This window comes from Hemiscyllium ocellatum, chromosome 11 (assembly GCF_020745735.1).
Source record: "Hemiscyllium ocellatum isolate sHemOce1 chromosome 11, sHemOce1.pat.X.cur, whole genome shotgun sequence".
Taxonomy (NCBI): domain Eukaryota; kingdom Metazoa; phylum Chordata; class Chondrichthyes; order Orectolobiformes; family Hemiscylliidae; genus Hemiscyllium; species Hemiscyllium ocellatum.
The window spans coordinates 29,400,087-29,416,823 of NC_083411.1; the positions used below are offsets into that span (position 1 = coordinate 29,400,087).

Genomic DNA, 16,737 nt, shown 5'->3' on the forward strand with positions numbered 1-16,737 from the left:
AGGCCAGGCAGTCAAGACACAGTGAGTGATTAGTGGGACGACCTCTTCGGAGGTGGCTTTGGTTCCTCTCAGAAGATCATTACCAAAGAATCACCGCTTTAAGTTCTGCAGTCTCTGGAATTCATGGCACCTGCATTACTTTTCCACCTTACCCACACAAAAAAAGCCATGTAGAGGCTGAGTCTGCATTAGGTAAATAGACATCAGCTGGACTCTCAACTATTTATATTGGTTGTCTGTCTCCAAGTCAGTAGTGGCTAAGTTACTGCTTTTCCTGCTGGTGGGAAAAAGATAGGAACCCTTTCTGATACCATTTGGATACATTTTCCTGCACTCCTGTCTCCTAGCCTATTAATAAAAATTACAGCCTATATGAAAGAGATCAAAGAAATGACTTAATGCTGTGTCAGAAAGATGGCTCTTTGGAAGATGTGTAAAGGAGGACACAGATGTAGAGGATTAAGGTTCAGTTTCTAAAAAAAAAGCATAAGATCTGCCAAACGCATTACAAGGTTCAATGAGAGGATGAAAAAAAGGTTCAATAAAAAGAAAAGGATGTATGGCTCAAAAGGAGTGCAAAGTAGGAAGTCTAAGACAATGTCATATTCTGAAATGAGGGGGAAGTGAAGACTGCAGTGAAGATGTTGGAGATCAGAGTGAAAAAGGTGTGGAGTGCTGGAAAAGCACAGCTAGTCAGTCAACAGAGGAGCAGGAGAATTGACGTTTCGAGCATAGGCTCTTCATTAGGAATGTGGGTGGGGCCCAAGGGGCTGAGAGATACATGGGAGGGGGCTGGGGAAAAGATAGTTGGGAATGCAACAGGTAAATGAAGGTGGGGGGTGATAGATTGGAATGTAAGGTGGAACGGATAGTTGGGAAGGAAGATGGGACAGGTGGGAAAGAAGGTGACCAGGTATGTCAGTTCAAGAGGGTAGTATGGAGTTGGAGGGTTGGATCTGGGATAAGGACAGGAGTGTGGAGGTGAGGAACTGGTGAAATCGACATTGGTCCCGTGTGTTTGGAGGGTCCCAAGACGGAAGATGATGTTTGTTCCTCCACGAGTCAGGTGGCTAAAATTTAGCGGTGGATGTGTGCCCAGGACTTGCATGTCCTTGGCAGAGTGAGAGGGGGAATTGAAGTGTTTGGCCACGGGTCAGTAGGGTTGTTTAATGTGTGTGACCCAGAGATGTTCCCTGAAACATCCCGCAAGTTGGCATCCTGTCTCCCCAACTTGCAGAATATTTCAGGGGACATCTCTGGGACACATGCATTAAACAACCCCGCCCTGTAGCCGAACACTTCAACTCCCCTCCTACTTTGCCAACGGCAAGTCTGGGGCCTCCTCCACTGCCAAATTCTAGCCACCTGACACCTGGAGGAAGAAAGCCTCATCTTCCGCCTTGGTACCCTCAACTACACGGCGCCGATGTCGATTTCACCAGTTTTCTTATCTCCACTCCCCCGACCTTATCCCAGATCCAACCCTCCAACTCAGCACCACCCTCTTGAACTGTGCCACCTGTCCATCTTCCTGCCCACCTGTCTGTCCCATCATATCACCATCAGCCCCCATCTTCATCTACTTATCATATTCCCAGCTACCTTCCCGCCAGCCCCACCCCCACTCCCATTTATCTCTCAATCCTTTTGGGCCCTGCCCCCCACATTCCTGATGAAGAGCTAACGATCGAAACGTCAACTCTCCTGCTCCTCGGATGTTGCCTGACTGGATGTGCTTTTCCTGCACCATACTTCTAGATTTTAAAATGAGGGCAGGGAGTTAAAAAACAGTACTACTGGGAAAAGTTAAATTAATGATTGCAACAGTGCAGGATAGCAACAATTCATTTTGGAAAATTTAATGTTTACAGAGTTCAAGCAATGGATGTCCAGCAAAGCGGCTGAAGATAATCGAATATGAAGATCAAAGGTCGCATGGAATGGAACGGAACCATGAAGAAGTAGCTCAATGCATAATTCCATTCTTATTTTATTGTTTATTACTTCAGAACAGTGAAACAGGAGCAGCAAACATGATCTTGGACACAAAGAATGTCATTTGTGACTTCAACTAGGGCTATTACAATGCAATGGCAGTGGTGAAAAATGGACTAGGTAGATTCAAACAGGTTTTTGGGGGAGCTGACCACATATTTAATAGCTTAAAATGAATAAGCTTAGCTATGTTTGGGTGGTGGAAGTTGGTTTTTCAGACTGGAGGCCTGTGACCAGTGGAGTGCCACAAGGATCAGTGCTGGGTCCACTACTTTTCATCATTTGGATAAATGATTTGGATGTGAGCTTAAGAGGTATAGTTAGTAAGTTTGCAGGTGACACCAAAATTGGAGGTGTAGCGGACAGCGAAGGTTACCGCAGATTACAACAGGATCTTGATCAAATGGGCCAATAGGCTGAGAAGGGGCAGATAGAGATTAATTCAGATAAATGTGAGATGCTTCATTTTGTGAAAGCAAACCTTAGCAGGACTTATACACTTAACAGTAAGGTCCTAGGGAGTGCTGCTGAACAAAGTGTGCGAGCAGCAACGGAGGTAAGACAAACCTGGAAGACTGCAGCTAAGGTAAGGTAGTTTTTTTAAAAATTAGCGGGCAGCAGTGTTTTCTCTTTCACAGTAGGCGAGGGAGGAGCGGAAGAAGTGAGGAGGACCAGAGGGGCAGCCAGGAAGGAAAGCAGTGACCATATATATCAGCAAGGTGGCTAAACCAGAGACTCTACAACTGTAGTGTTTCGCACCCAGCCTCTTCCACTAACCTAGTTAATAAGGTAAGGTTCATTCTAAACTTCCTCTATTGAATATAAATTTGTTATTAATTTTATAGCAACTTGAACTAAGCTTTCTACTTTAGTATTGAGTGGGTGTTCAGCTAAGTGGGGTATGGATGCTAGGGCAGTTGCTTGCTCCTCCTGCAGAATGTGGCAGGTGGGAGACATGGCACACGTCTCCGCTGGCTACATCTGCAGGAAGTGCACCCAACTCCAGCTCCTTGAAAACTGTGTTAGGAAAATAGAGCTGAAGCTGGATGAAGTACGGATCATTTGGGAGGCTGAGGGGGTAACTGAGATGCGTTACTGGGAGTTGGTCAAGACAAGGATAGATGGGTTAGTTAGGGGGAGGAAAGGCAACAGACAGACAGTGCAGAGATCCCCTGTGGACATTCCCCTCAGCAAAAAGTGTGTGTGTGTGTGTGTGTGTGTGTGTGTGTGTGTGACCTTACAGAGGAAAGCCATAGTAGTCAGTTCTCTGGCACTGAGCCTGACACTGTGGCAAAGAAGGGAAGGGGGCAGAATAGAAAAGTACTTGTGGTAGGGGAGTCGATAGGGGAAATCGACAGGAGATTTTGTGGTCAGGATCGGGATTCCCGGAAGGTATGTAGCCTCCTTAGTGCCAGGGTCCGGGACATCTCCAATCGGGTGTATAAGGTTCAAAAAGGGGAGGGGGGCGAACAGCCAGAAATCGTGTTACATATTGGCACTAATGATATAGCCAGGAAAAGGATTGAGGATATAAAAAGTGATTTCAGGGAGTTAGGATGGAAGCTGCAAAGCAGGATGAACAGAGTAGTGTTCTCTAGTTTACTACCAGTGCCACGAGATAGCGAGACGAGGAACAGGGAGCGGGCGCAGCTTAACATGTGACTGCGCAGCTGGTGTAGGAGAGCTTCAGATGTGTAGATAATTGGGATGCCTTCTGGGGAAGGTGGGACCTGTACAAGAAGGACGGGTTGCATCTGAACTGGAAGGGGACCAATGTCCTGGGAGGAAGGTTTGCTCGAGCAGCTCGAGAGGGTTCAAACTAGTATGGAATGGGGGTGGGAAACTGAGCTGTATACCAGAGGTGAGAGTTGATGCAGATGAGGCAATAGCAAGAGGTAGACCAGCTAGTGGGAAGGATTTTCCTGGGAAGGAACCAAGGTATAAGTTAAAGTGTGTTTGCTTTAACGCAAGGAGTATCAGGAATAAAAGTGGATCAATACCTGGTGCTATGATTTTGTGCCCATAACAGAGACATGGGTTTCTCAGGGGCAGGAATGGTTGCTGGATGTTCCAAGGTTTAGAGCATTTAAAAAGAATAGGGAGGGGGGGGAAAAAGAAAGAGGAAGAAGTGTAGCACTACTAATGAGAGAGGGTATAACAACTACAGAAGCTTCCATTGTCAAGGAAGATCTGCTTACCGAGTCAGTATGGATGGAAATTAGGAACAGCAAGGGAGCAGTCACCTCATTAGGGGTTTACTACAGGCCCCCCCCAATAGCAGCAGGGAGATTGAAGAAAGCATAGGTTGGCAGATATTGGAAACGTGTGGACGTAGTAGGGTTGTTGTAATGGGTGACTTTAACTTTCCTAATATTGATCGGAACCTCCTTCGAGCAGAAGATTTGAATGGAGCTGTTTTAGTAAGGTATGTTTCCTAACTCAGTACGTTGACAAGCCGACGAGGGGAGAGGCCATTCTAGACTTGGTGCTCGAAAACGAGCCAGGGCAGGTATCAGATCTTGTGGTGGGAGAGCATTTTGGTGATAGTGACCACAACTGCCTCACATTCTACATAGCTATGGAGGAGGGGGGGATTAGGCAAAATGGGAGGATATTTAATTGGGGAAGAGGAAACTCTGATGCGATTAGACATGAGTTAGGAAGCATGGACTGGGAGCAATTGTTCCATGGTAAAGGCACTATAGACATGTGGAGACTGTTTAAGGAACAGCTGTTGTGAGTGATGAATAAATATGTCCCTCTGAGACAGGCAAGAAGGGGTAAGATAAGGGAACCTTGGATGACGAGAGCGGTGGAGCTTCTCTTCAAAAGGAAGAAGGTAGCTTACATAAGGTGGAGGATGCTAGGGTCAACCTCAGCTCTAGAGGATTACAGGCAGGTGAGGAAGGAGCTCAAAAATGGTCTGAGGAGAGCCAGGAGGGGGCAAGAGAAAGGCTTGGGAGAACGGATTAGGGAGAACACAAAGGCATTTTACACTTGTGAGGAACAAGAGAATGGTCAAAGAAAGAGTAGGGACGATCAGGGATAGCATAGGGAACTTGTGTGTGGAGTCTGAGGAGGTAGGGGAAGCCCTAAATGTGTTTTTTGCTTCTGTCTTTACGAAAGAAACGAACCTTGTAGTGAATTAAACCTTTGAAGAGCAGGTGTGCATGCAGGAATAGATAGAGGTAGAGGAAGCTGATGTCAAACATTAAGATGATAAGTCGCCAAGCCCGGACCAGATTTTTCCTTGGCTGCTTTGGGAAACGAGAAATGCAATTGCTTCACCACTTGCGAAGATCTTTGCATCCCCGCTCTCCACTGGAGTCGTACCGGAGGACTGGAGAGAGGCAAATGTAATTCCTGTCTTCAAGAAAAGGAAATAGGGAAATCCCCGGCAATTACAGACCAGTAAGTCAAACGTCTGTCATCTGCAAGGTGTTAAAAGGATTCTGAGGGATAGGATTTATGACCATCTGGAAGAGCATGGCTTGATGTAATGCAGTCAACACAGCTTTGTGAGGGGCAGGTCATACCTCACAAACCTTAGAGTTCTTTGAGGATGTGACTAGAAAAGTTGATGAGGAGCGAGCTGTGGATGTGGTGTATATGGACTTCCGCAAGGCATTTGATAAGGTTCCCCATGGTAGGCTCATTCAGAAGGTCAGGAGGAATGGGATACAGGGGAACTTAGCTGTCTGGATACAGAATTGGCTGGCCAACAGAAGACAGCAAGTGGTAGTAGAAGGAAAATATTCTGCCTGGAAGTCAGTGATGAGTGGTGTTCCACAGGGCTCTGTCCTTGGGCCTCAACTGTGTGTGTAATTTTTATTAATGACTTGGATGAGGGGATTGAAGGAGGGGTCAGCAAGCTTGCAGATGACACAAAGGTTGAAGGTGTCGTTGACAGTATAGAGCGTTGTTGTAGGCTGCAGCGGAACATTGACAGGATGCAGAGATGGACTGAGAGGTGTCAGACGGATTTCAACCTGGATAAATGCGAGGTGATGCATTCGAAGGTCAAATCTGACAGCTGAGTACAGGATTAAGGATAGGATTCTTGACAGTGTGGAGGAACAGAGGGATCTTGGTGTGCAGGTACATAGATCCCTTGAAATGGCCACCCAAGTGGACAGGGTTGTTAAGAAAGCATATGGTGTTTTGGCTTTTATTAACAGGGGGATTGAGTTTAAGAATCGTGAGATCTTGTTGCAGCTGTATAAAACTTTGGTTAGACTGCACTTGGAATACTGCGTCCAGTTCTGGTCGCCCTATTATAGGAAAGATGTGGATGCTTTAGAGAAGGTTCAGAGGAGGTTTACCAGGATGCTGCCTGGACTGGAGGGCTTAACTTATGAAGAGAGGTTGACTGAGCTCGGATTTTTTTCATTGGAGAAAAGGAGGAGGAGAAGGGACTTAATTGAGGTATACAAGATAATGAGAGGCATAGATAGAGTCAATAGCCAGAGACTATTTCCCAGGGCAGAAATGGCTAACACGAGGGGTCATAGTATTAAGCTGGTTGGAGGAAAGTATAGAGGGGATGTCAGAGGCAGGTTCTTTACACAGAGTTGAGAGAGCATGGAATGCGTTACCAGCAGCAGTTGTGGAAGCAAGGTCATTGGGAACATTTAAAAGACTGCTGGACATGCATACGGTCACAGAAATTTGAGGGTGCATACATGAGAATCTATGGTCGGCACAACATCGTGGGCTGAAGGGCCCGTTCTGTGCTGTACTCTTCTATGTTCTAAAGAGACCTTGGAGTGCATGTTCATAGCTCCTTGAAAGTGGAGTCACAGGTAGATAGGATAATGAAGAAGGCATTTGGTATGCTTTCCTTTATTGGTCAGAGTATTGAGTACAGGGGTTGGGAGGTCATGTTGCGGCTGTACAGGACATTGGTTAGGCCACTGCTGGAATATTGCGTGCAATTCTGGTCTCCTTCCTATCAGAAAGATGTTGTGAAACTTGAGGGTTCAGAAAAGATTTACCAGGTTGTTGTCAAGATTGGAGGATATGAGCTATCGGGAGAGGCTAAACAGGCTGGGGCTGTTTTCCCTGGAGCGCGGAGGCTGAAGGATTACCTTATAGAGGTTTACAAAATCATGAGGGGTATGGATAGGATAAATAGATAAAGTCTTTTCCCTGGGGTGGGGGAGTCCAGAACTAGAGGGCAGAGGTTTAGGGTGAGAGGGGAAAGATATATATTTTAAAAAATCTAAGGGCAACCTTTTCACGCAGAGGATGGTAAGCATATGAAATAAGCTGCCAGAGGAAGTGTTGGAGGCTAGTACAATTGCAACATTTAAAAGGCATTTGGATGGGTATATGAATAGGAAGGTTGGGAGGGATATGGACCAGATGCTAGCAGGTGGGACTCGATTGGGTTGGGATATCTGGTTGGCATGGACGTGTTGGACTGAAGGATCTGTTTCTGTGCTGTATATCTCTATGACTATGTTGGCATCTGCCCTGAAGTTGTTTGCTTTTCATTTTAGACCAGAAGAAATAGGAACAGGAGAAGATTGTTCGGCCCCTCGAGCCTACTCCATCACTCAGTAGGATGATGGCTGATGTGACACTCCACATGTGTACTCTTTTGCCCTTTCCCCTATTGATTAAGAATCTATCTCAGCCTTAAATATACAGAAGAGTCTGCCCACCCAGCTGTCCATGGCAAGGAGCTCCAAAAACAACCATCAGGAGAAATTACTCACTTCAGTCTCAAATTGGTGCTCCTTAATTCTGAGAATCTATCCTCTGGGCCTGGACTCTCCCATGAGGAGAAACATCATCTCAGCATTTACCCTGTCAAACTCCTCAAGGATCCTATATATTTCAATGAGATCACCTCTCGTTTCTTTAAACTCCACTGAGTAGAGTCTCAAACTGTTTAGCCTCAACTCAAAACGATCCTTCTACACCGAGCATCACTCTAGTGAACCTATTTTGGACTGCTTCCAAGAAAAGAAAACTCCCTTAAGTAAGGAGACCAAAATTGCTCAATACTCCAGACGTGTTCTCACCAGCACCTTGTATAGTTGCAATAAGACTCTTCTACTGCAACCCCCTAAACGAAGGGTGAATATTCCACTAGATTTGGGTTTTGTACAGAAATATCCATAAATCCCTTTATGTTGCAGCTTTTGGCAGATATTTTCAAATAGCGCTGTCCTTTGTTCTCTCTGCCAAAAACTAACACGACATTTTCCCACTTCATATGCCAACTTCTTGCCAATTTACATACCCTGTTAATATTTCTCTGTAAAATGTCTGCATACCTCTCTAATTCTATCTTTCCACCTACTTTTGTCCTCTGCAAATTTGACAACATCATATTCACTTCCTTTCTCGAAGTCATTAAGATATATTGTAAACAGTTTTTCTTCAAATAGGCCCACCACAATACCAGGATGCTTAATGAAGTTATTAATTTGTAAATCAGGTTAAACAGAAAAGATGACTATTCTCATTTAAAGCAAAATGATCATTCTGAAATTCATTACAGTAGAATTGAGCAATGGAGAAAGTGTCAGAAGAGTGAAACTTGCCGTAACATGGACATAATGGTCGAAACAGCCACTTGTGCTGTAACCATTCTATGATTCTTGCAAGTCAAGATGTGAACAGTATACAGGTATCAGCAAAAGAGGCTAGAAAAACTCAGGTTGTTTTCTCTGAAGTGGCAGAGACGGAGGGGAAACTTGATACAAGTTTATAAAATTATGAGATGCACAGATAGGGTTGAAGGTCAGAATCTTTCCCCCCAGAGTAGGGATGTCTAATACTAGAGGAACACATTTAAAACGAGAGGGGGAAGTTCAAAAGGACATGTGAGGGGCAAGTATGTTTTTCAAAATGTAGAATAGGAGTCTGGAACACGCTACCATGGTGGTGGTAGTGGTGGAGATACAATAGGGGCAATTAAGGGACTTTTAGATAAGCACATGAATATGCAAGGAATGGAGGGATTTGGACCAAAAGCAAGCAGAAGGGATTAGTTTAATTTGGTGTCATGTTCGGCACAACGCCATGGGTCAAAGACCCATTCCTGTGCTGTACTGTTCCAGGTTCGTAAAATATAGCGCCATCAAGTGGAGTTACTGGTTTAAACCTGTTTACTCAAAGATTCTCAACAAAGTTCAGATTCTGGCAGCAAAAGGTTTAGCCAACTCAAAATAACAAACTACAATATTTATCGACTATTCATTTATGGAAAGAATTCTTTAATTTCCTCACCTTGTGGTACAATCTGTTGTTCTCCCATTCTAACAGCTTTTGTATTGATCTTCTTGTCTGAAAAGCAATAAAGATTCTCTCTTGGAATTATAATTAAAATGCAAAGCATTTCCATAATGAAATGGAAAAGTAAAGATTTAGGCTTTGGAAGCATTTTATTACCTTGCATTGTGGACTTTTGACTACAATACAAAGAGATAGCCCATTACAAACTTCCCAACCGTACTTGCCTAAAATATGCAACTTCTGAAGACAGGGAGCAGTGTACATGGAAAAAAAAAATCAAAGACCTAACAAATTAGCGAAAAATTTCAGAATGTAGTTTTTAAAAGTTTAAAACGGATACCTAGTTGTAGGGTACAAGGGTTATCATCTCCCATATCCACACAGATATCAGGAAAGCTCAGCTAGGTACAAAGATTTGAACATTACCACCACTAGTCAGAGTTATACTGAATGGAAACAGATCCTTCAGTCAAATTCATTCATGTCCACTAGATATCTAAACAGATCTAGCCCCATTTTCCAGCATTTGGCCCATATCTCGCTAAACTCTTCCTTATCATATACCCATCCAGAGGCCTTTTAAATGGTGCAACTATACCCAATTCCACAATTTCCTCTGGTATCTTATTCCACACATGCACCACCATCTGCATGAATATGTTATCCCTCAGGTTCCTTTTAAATCTCTCCCCTCTAATCTTAAACCTATCTGGACCCTGGTCTCCCCCACCCCAGGGAAGAGACCTTGGCTACGCTCTTCATGATTTTATAAGTGTTTACGGTCACCCCTCAGCCTCCGACACTCCAGTGGGAAACAACGCCCCAGCCTCACCCTGGTGTGGGGAGAGAGTGAGAGAGAGCCAGAGAGAGCCAGAGAGAGCCAGAGAGACACAGAGAGACACAGAGAGACACAGAGAGACACAGAGAGACACAGAGAGACACAGAGAGACAGAGACACTCCCAACTACTTCTGGACTAAACTGAACTCTTCAGCTCTAGAGCTGACCTCCCCCCTTTCATTATACAGGTCACTTCTAAAACATGGCCACTTTGGCCTGAAGTCTCATCTATTTACATAGAAACAAAAAGGCCTCTTAAAGCCCTTTATCTCTGTACCAAACCAGTCTAATGGGCACGGATAGCAGTTCATGACCCATCTGGAAAAAAAAAACCAAGGATACAGTGCCCTTGAGAAAAGGAACAGTTTTTAGAAAAAAGAAACTAGCGTTATGACAGAGTTTAATCAGAAAAAGCAGAAGACGATGCATTTAAGAAGGTCACATTCAAGAGGAAAAGTATACAATAAATAGCATGACCCTTAAAGCATTGCTGTATAGGGGGATCTTGGGGTGCAAGTCCAGAACTCTCTGAAAGTGACAATACAAGTGGATAAAGTGGTAAATAAGGCATACAGCATGCTTGCCTTCATTGGTCAGGGCATTGTGTACAAATATTGGCAAGTTACGTTGTAGCTGTGTAAGGTTTTAGTTATGTCACATTTGGCCCATTGTGTGCAGTTCTGGTTACATTACAGAAGGATGTGGAGGCTTTGGATAGAGAACAAAAGAGGTTTACCAGGATGTTGCCAAGATTAGAGCTTATTAACTAGAAGGATATGCAAGAGGCAAGTTTTTATTTAAACAGTGTGGAAGGTGCCTGGAGAGGTGGTAGCAGATACGTTTGCAAAGGTTAGAAGGTATTTAGACAGACACGAACAGGGAAGAGGAGAGATATGGCCCATGTGCAGACATACGGGATTAGTTCAGAATGATGTTGAGGTTGTCACAGGCATGGTAGGTCTCGGGCCTGTTGCTGTGCTGTTGTGTGTTTATGTCCATGCAAGACCTTCAGAAGTCTTGACAGAATGGAAAGATTTCACTGAAGCTGAATCTATGAATAATTATAAAAATAAAAAATTTAAAGATAACTTTTTATTTTATTTTAAAGAAAGGTTATTTCCACCTGGTCTCATTGGGGAGACATTTAAGAGTACCAAGTGCTCATTGCAGATTGATCATACTTGACCACAGAAGATTTCCCTGCATAGCACTGAAGATAGCCTTCAAAAATATGAATTGGGAGAAGGTTGCTCAAGCCTGCATTGCCATTCTATAAGACCATGGCTGATCTGATTACTTAATGTTCTGATTTTCTCTCAATAACATTCTCAATCAATCTTTCTGTTAATCTATGAGGAACATTTGAGGACTCTGGGTTTATACTCATTGGAGTTAAGAGGAGACGTGAGTTGAACAGGGACAGGGATGGCTGTTGCAGGTTCCAGGGTTTAAATGTTTTAGTAGGGTCAGAGATGGGGGTAAAAGAAGGGGAGGTGTGGCATTGCTTGTCAAGGTTAGTATTACAGTGGTGAAAAGGACGATGGAGGAAGACTTGCCATCTGAGGTAGTTTGGGCTGAGGTTAGAAATAGGAAAGGTGAGGTCACCCTGTTAGGAGTTTTCTACAGGACTCCTAATAGTCCAAGAGAAGTAGAGGGAAGTATTGCGAGGATGATTCAGGAGAAGAGTGAAAGTAGCAGGGTGGTTGTTATGGGGGACTTTAACTTCCCAGATATTGACTGGGAAAGCTATAGCTCAAGTTCGTTAGATGGGTCGGTGTTTGTCCAATGTGTGCAGGAAGGTTTCCTGACACAATATGTAGACAGGCCAACAAGAGATGAGGCTATACTGGATTTGGTTCTAGGCAATGAACCAGGCCAGGTGTTAGACTTGGAGGTAGGTGAGCACTTCGGGGACAGTGACCACAACTCGGTGACTTTTACTCTAGTGATGGAGAGGGATAAGTGTGCACTGCAGGGCAGGAGTTATAGCTGGGGGCAGGGAAATTATGATGCGGTGAGGCATGACTTAGGATGTGTGGATTAGAAAAATAGGCTTCAAGGGAAGAACACAAATGATATGTGGAGATTGTTCAAGGAACAGCTAATGGGTGTCCTTGATAAGTATGTACCAGTCAGGCAGGGAGTAAAGGGTCTTGTGAGGGAGCCGTGGTTTAATAAGGAATTGGAACCCCATGTGAAAGTGAAGAGGGCGGCCTATGTAAAGATGAGGCGTGAAGGTTCAGTTGGGGCAATTGAGAGTTATAAGGTAGCCAGGAAGGATCTAAAGAGAGAGCTAAGAGCAGCAAGAAGGGGACATGAAAAGTCCTTAGTTGGTAGGATTAGGGAAAACCCAAAGGCTTTCTATAGGTATGTCAGGAATAAAAGGATGACTAGGGTAGGTATCGGTCCAGTCAAGGATAGTAGTGGGAAGTTGTGCGTGGAGGCGGAGGAGATTGGAGAGACACTAAATCAATACTTTTCGTCAGTATTCACTCAGGAACTGTTGCTGATGTGAATATTGAGTCACAAGTGATTAGAATGGATGACCTTGAGGTATGTAGGGAGGAGATCTGGGGAATACTGGAAAGGATGAAAATAGATAAGTCGCCTGGGCCTGATGGCATTTATCCTAGGATCCTCTGGGAAGCTAGGGAGGAGATAGCGGAGCCATTGGCCTTGATTTTTATGTCGGGAATAGTGTCAGAAGACTGGAGGATAGCGAATGTGGTCCCCATGTTCAAGAAGGGGAGAAGGGATAGCCCTAGTAACTATAGGCCAGTGAGTCTCACTTCTGTTGTGGGCAATGTCTTAGAGAGAATTGTAAGGGATAGGATTTATGAACATCTGGATAGGAATAATGTGATCAAGGATAGTCAGCATGGTTTTGTGAAGGGCAGGTCGTGCCTCACAAACCTTATTGAGTTCTTTGAGAAGGTGACCAAGGAAGTGGACGAGGGTAAAGCAGTAGATGTGGTGTATATGGATTTTAGCAAGGCGTTCGATAAGGTACCCCATGGCAGGCTAATGCAAAAACTACGGAAGTATGGCATTGAGGGTGAATTAGAGGTTTGGATTAGGAATTGGCTGGCTGGAAGAAGACAGAGGGTAGTAGTTGATGGTATAGGTTAATCTTGGAGTGCAGTTACTAGCGGTGTTCCACAAGGATCTGTTTTGGGACCATTGCTGTTTGTCATTTTTATAAATGACCTAGAGGAGGGGCTTGAAGGCTGGATGAGCAAGTTTGCGGATGACACGAAAGTCGGTGGAGATGTGGACAGCGAAGAAGGATGTGGCAGGTTACAGCGGGGTATAGATAAGTTGCAGAGCTGGGCAGAAAGGTGGCAAATGGAGTTCAATGCAGCTAAGTGTGAAGTGATTCACTTTGGTAGTAGGAAGAAGAAGATGGATTACTGGGCTAATGGTAGGCTACTTGGTAGTGTGGATGAGCAGAGGGAATTGGTGTCCATGTACACAGATCTCTGAAAGTTGCCACCCAGGTAAATAGTGCTGTGAAGAAGGCATATGGTGTACTGGGCTTTATTGGTAGAGGAATTGAGTTCCGGAGTCCTGAGGTCATGTTGCAGTTGTATAAGACTCTGGTGCGGCCTCATCTGGAGTATTGTGTGCAGTTTTGGTCGCCATACTATAGGAAGGATGTGGTGGCATTGGAACGAGAGCAGAGGAGGTTTACCAGGATGTTGCCTGGCATGGTAGGAAGATCGTATGAGGAAAGGCTGAGGCACTTGGGACTGTTCTCATTGGAGAAAAGAAGGTTTAGGGGAGATTTGATAAAAGTGTACAAGATGATTAGGGGTTTAGATAGGGTTGACAGTGAGAACCTTTTTCCGCTAATGGAGTCAGCTGTTACTAGGGGACACAGTTTTAAATTAAGGGGTGGTAGGTATAGGACAGATGTTAGGGATAGATTCTTTACTCAGCGGGTTGAGAGTTCATGGAATGCCCTGCCAGTAGCAGTGGTGGACTCTCCCTCTTTATGGTCATTTAAGCAGGCATTGGATAAGCATATGGAGGTTATTGGGCTAGTGTAGGTTAGGTAGGCTTCGGTCGGCGCAACATCGAGAGCCGAAGGGCTTGTACTGCGCTGTATTTTTCCATGTTCTAAGACTGACTGAAACATACAGAATACTGTCTACAGTAGATGTTAGCAAGATGTTTCCATTGGTAGGAGAGACCAGGACCAGAGGACATAGCCTTAGAGTAAAGGGAAGACCTTTTAGAATGGAAATAAGGAGAAACTTCTTCAGACAGAGTCGTGAATCGATGGAATTCACTGCCATAGTAGGTTGTGGAGGCCAGGTCATCGATTACATTTATGACCGAAATAGATAGGACTTTGAGTATCAACGAATTCCGGAATTACCGGGAGAAAGGGGTTGAGAAACTTCAACTCATCGAGTCTAATGGCCTAATTTCTATCCCGTCTTATGGTCTCAACCCTTTAATGCAGAATGAATATATATATATATATATATATATATATATATATATATATATATATATATTCTAATTTACATGTTGAAGGGCCAGTTTCCTCAAAAAAGTGGATGGAAGGAGAGTGTACTTAATGGCCATGTAGCAGCACATCTTGTTTATTTTCACAAAGTGATGTGAAACAATACCAGAGCAGAGTGACAGAACGCCAAGTTCTCTATGATCCACTAGTGCCAGGTCAGATCCTTTCTAATGTCTTTTATAAAAAGAATTGCGACATCTCACGAAACCAAATAATGTAAAGCAATCTATAATGGTTATCCATTCTTTAAAACAAAAGGAAGTGAAAAACATAAGTCTTTCACTTAGCAAAAAAAACCTGCATCCTTAACAATTAAATTGCCATAAAATGTTACTGAACAAGAAATATAATAGGCATTGTTTCCAAATGAATGGATAAATAAAAGAATCATGTCTTATTTTTCTTAGTCATTTGGTGTTCCACTGAATCACTTCATATAAACAGCCTTAAAAGGTGGCAGCGAAACCATTGCCCAAAAACAAAGCTTGGTGTTGCAAAGAAAGTTTATTTGGGAGCTCAGTCATCAGTTGATGCCATCAAGATTAAAAACAGGATGAAAGAAAAGATAAAGTGGACAGGTGGATTTCAAAAGCAAGAAAGAAGGGAAAGTTGAGAAAGGTAAACATTTATACAAACAAGGAGGGTCAAAGAATTTGAATTGAAATGGACAGAGCCAAAGAATGTTAATTTCATTAAACTGGTAAATGCTAAATCGGAACAATACAAAAAAGGGCTAAAAGGAACGGCAATATCAGTAGTGCAAAAATAGAAACTCAGGGACGAATTGTTACAGTCTGACAATCTATATGAAACTAGTTACATTTTACACCTTCTAATATTACACTGGAAAGATAATTGCTAAGTTGAAGTGCCTCATCAGGTCTACAGGTTGTCCAAAACAGCCTTTTAAACAAAGCCACTGGATTGTTTTAGTAGGGTCAGAGGTGGGGGTAAAAGAGGGGAAGGTGTGGCATTGCTTGTCAAAGATAGTATTACAGTGGTGGAAAGGACGATGGTTGAAAACTCGCCATCTGAGGTAGTTTGGGCTGAGGTTAGAAATAGGAAAGGTGAGATCACCCTGTTAGGAGTTTTCTACAGGCCTCCTAATAGTCCTAGAGACGTAGAAGAAAGGATTGTGAGGATGATTCAAGAGAAGTGTGAAAGTAATAGGGTGGTTGTTATGGGGGACTTTAACTTTCCAGATATTGACTGGGAAAGCTACAGCTCGAGTACGTTAGATGGGTCGGTGTTTGTCCAATGTGTACAGGAAGGTTTCCTGACAATATGTAGGCAAGCCAACAAGAGGTGAGGCCATACTGGATTTGGTTCTGGGTAGCAAACCAGGCCAGGTGTTAGAATTGGAGGTAGGTGAGCACTTTGGGGACAGTGACCACAATTCGGTGAATTTTACTCTCGTGATGGAGAGGGATACGTGTGCACTGCAGGGCAAGAGTTAAAGCTGGGGGCAGGGAAATTATGATGCAGTGAGGCATGACTTAGGATGCGTGGCTTGGAGACGTAGGCTTCAAGGGAAGGGTGCAATCGATATGTGGAACTTGTTCAAGAAGCAACTATTGAGTGTCCTTGATAAGTATGTACCTGTCAGGCAGGGAGGAAAGGGTCGTGTGAGGGAGCCTTGGTTTAATAAGGAATTGGAATCCCTTGTTAAAGGGAAGAGGGCGACCTATGTAAAGATGAGGCGTGAAGGTTCAATTGGGGCGATTGAGAGTTATAAAAGGTAACCAGGAAGGACATAAAGAGAGAGCCAAGAGCAGCAAGGAGGGGACATAAAAATTCCTTGGTTGGTAGGATTAGGGAAAACCCAAAAGGCTTTCTATAGGTATGTCAGGAATAAAAGAATGACTAGGGTAGGAATAGGTCCAAACAAGGATAGTAGTGGGAAGTTGCGCGTGCAGGCTGAAGAGATTGGGGAGACACTGAATGAATACTTTTCGTCAGTATTCACTCAGGAACAGGACATTGTTGCTGATGTGAATATTGAGTCACAATTAATTAGAATGGATGGCTTTGAGGTATGTAGGGAAGAGGTGTTGGAAATTCTTGAAAGGGTGAAAATAAATAAGTCCCCTGGGCCTGATGGCATTTATCCTAGGATTCTCT

At 43.8% G+C, this 16,737-nt stretch overlaps 1 protein-coding gene across 1 annotated transcript in view; it reads right to left on the reverse strand.

Moving 5' to 3' along the window:
• Nucleotides 1–16,737, reverse strand: part of chic1 (cysteine-rich hydrophobic domain 1) — a 61,450-nt gene that overhangs the window by 4,548 nt on the left and 40,165 nt on the right. Inside the window, exon 4 of the mRNA XM_060832107.1 lies at nt 9,238–9,294. Within this exon, the coding sequence (XP_060688090.1) occupies nt 9,238–9,294 (57 nt within the window). The remainder of the gene's footprint in view (nt 1–9,237; nt 9,295–16,737) is intronic.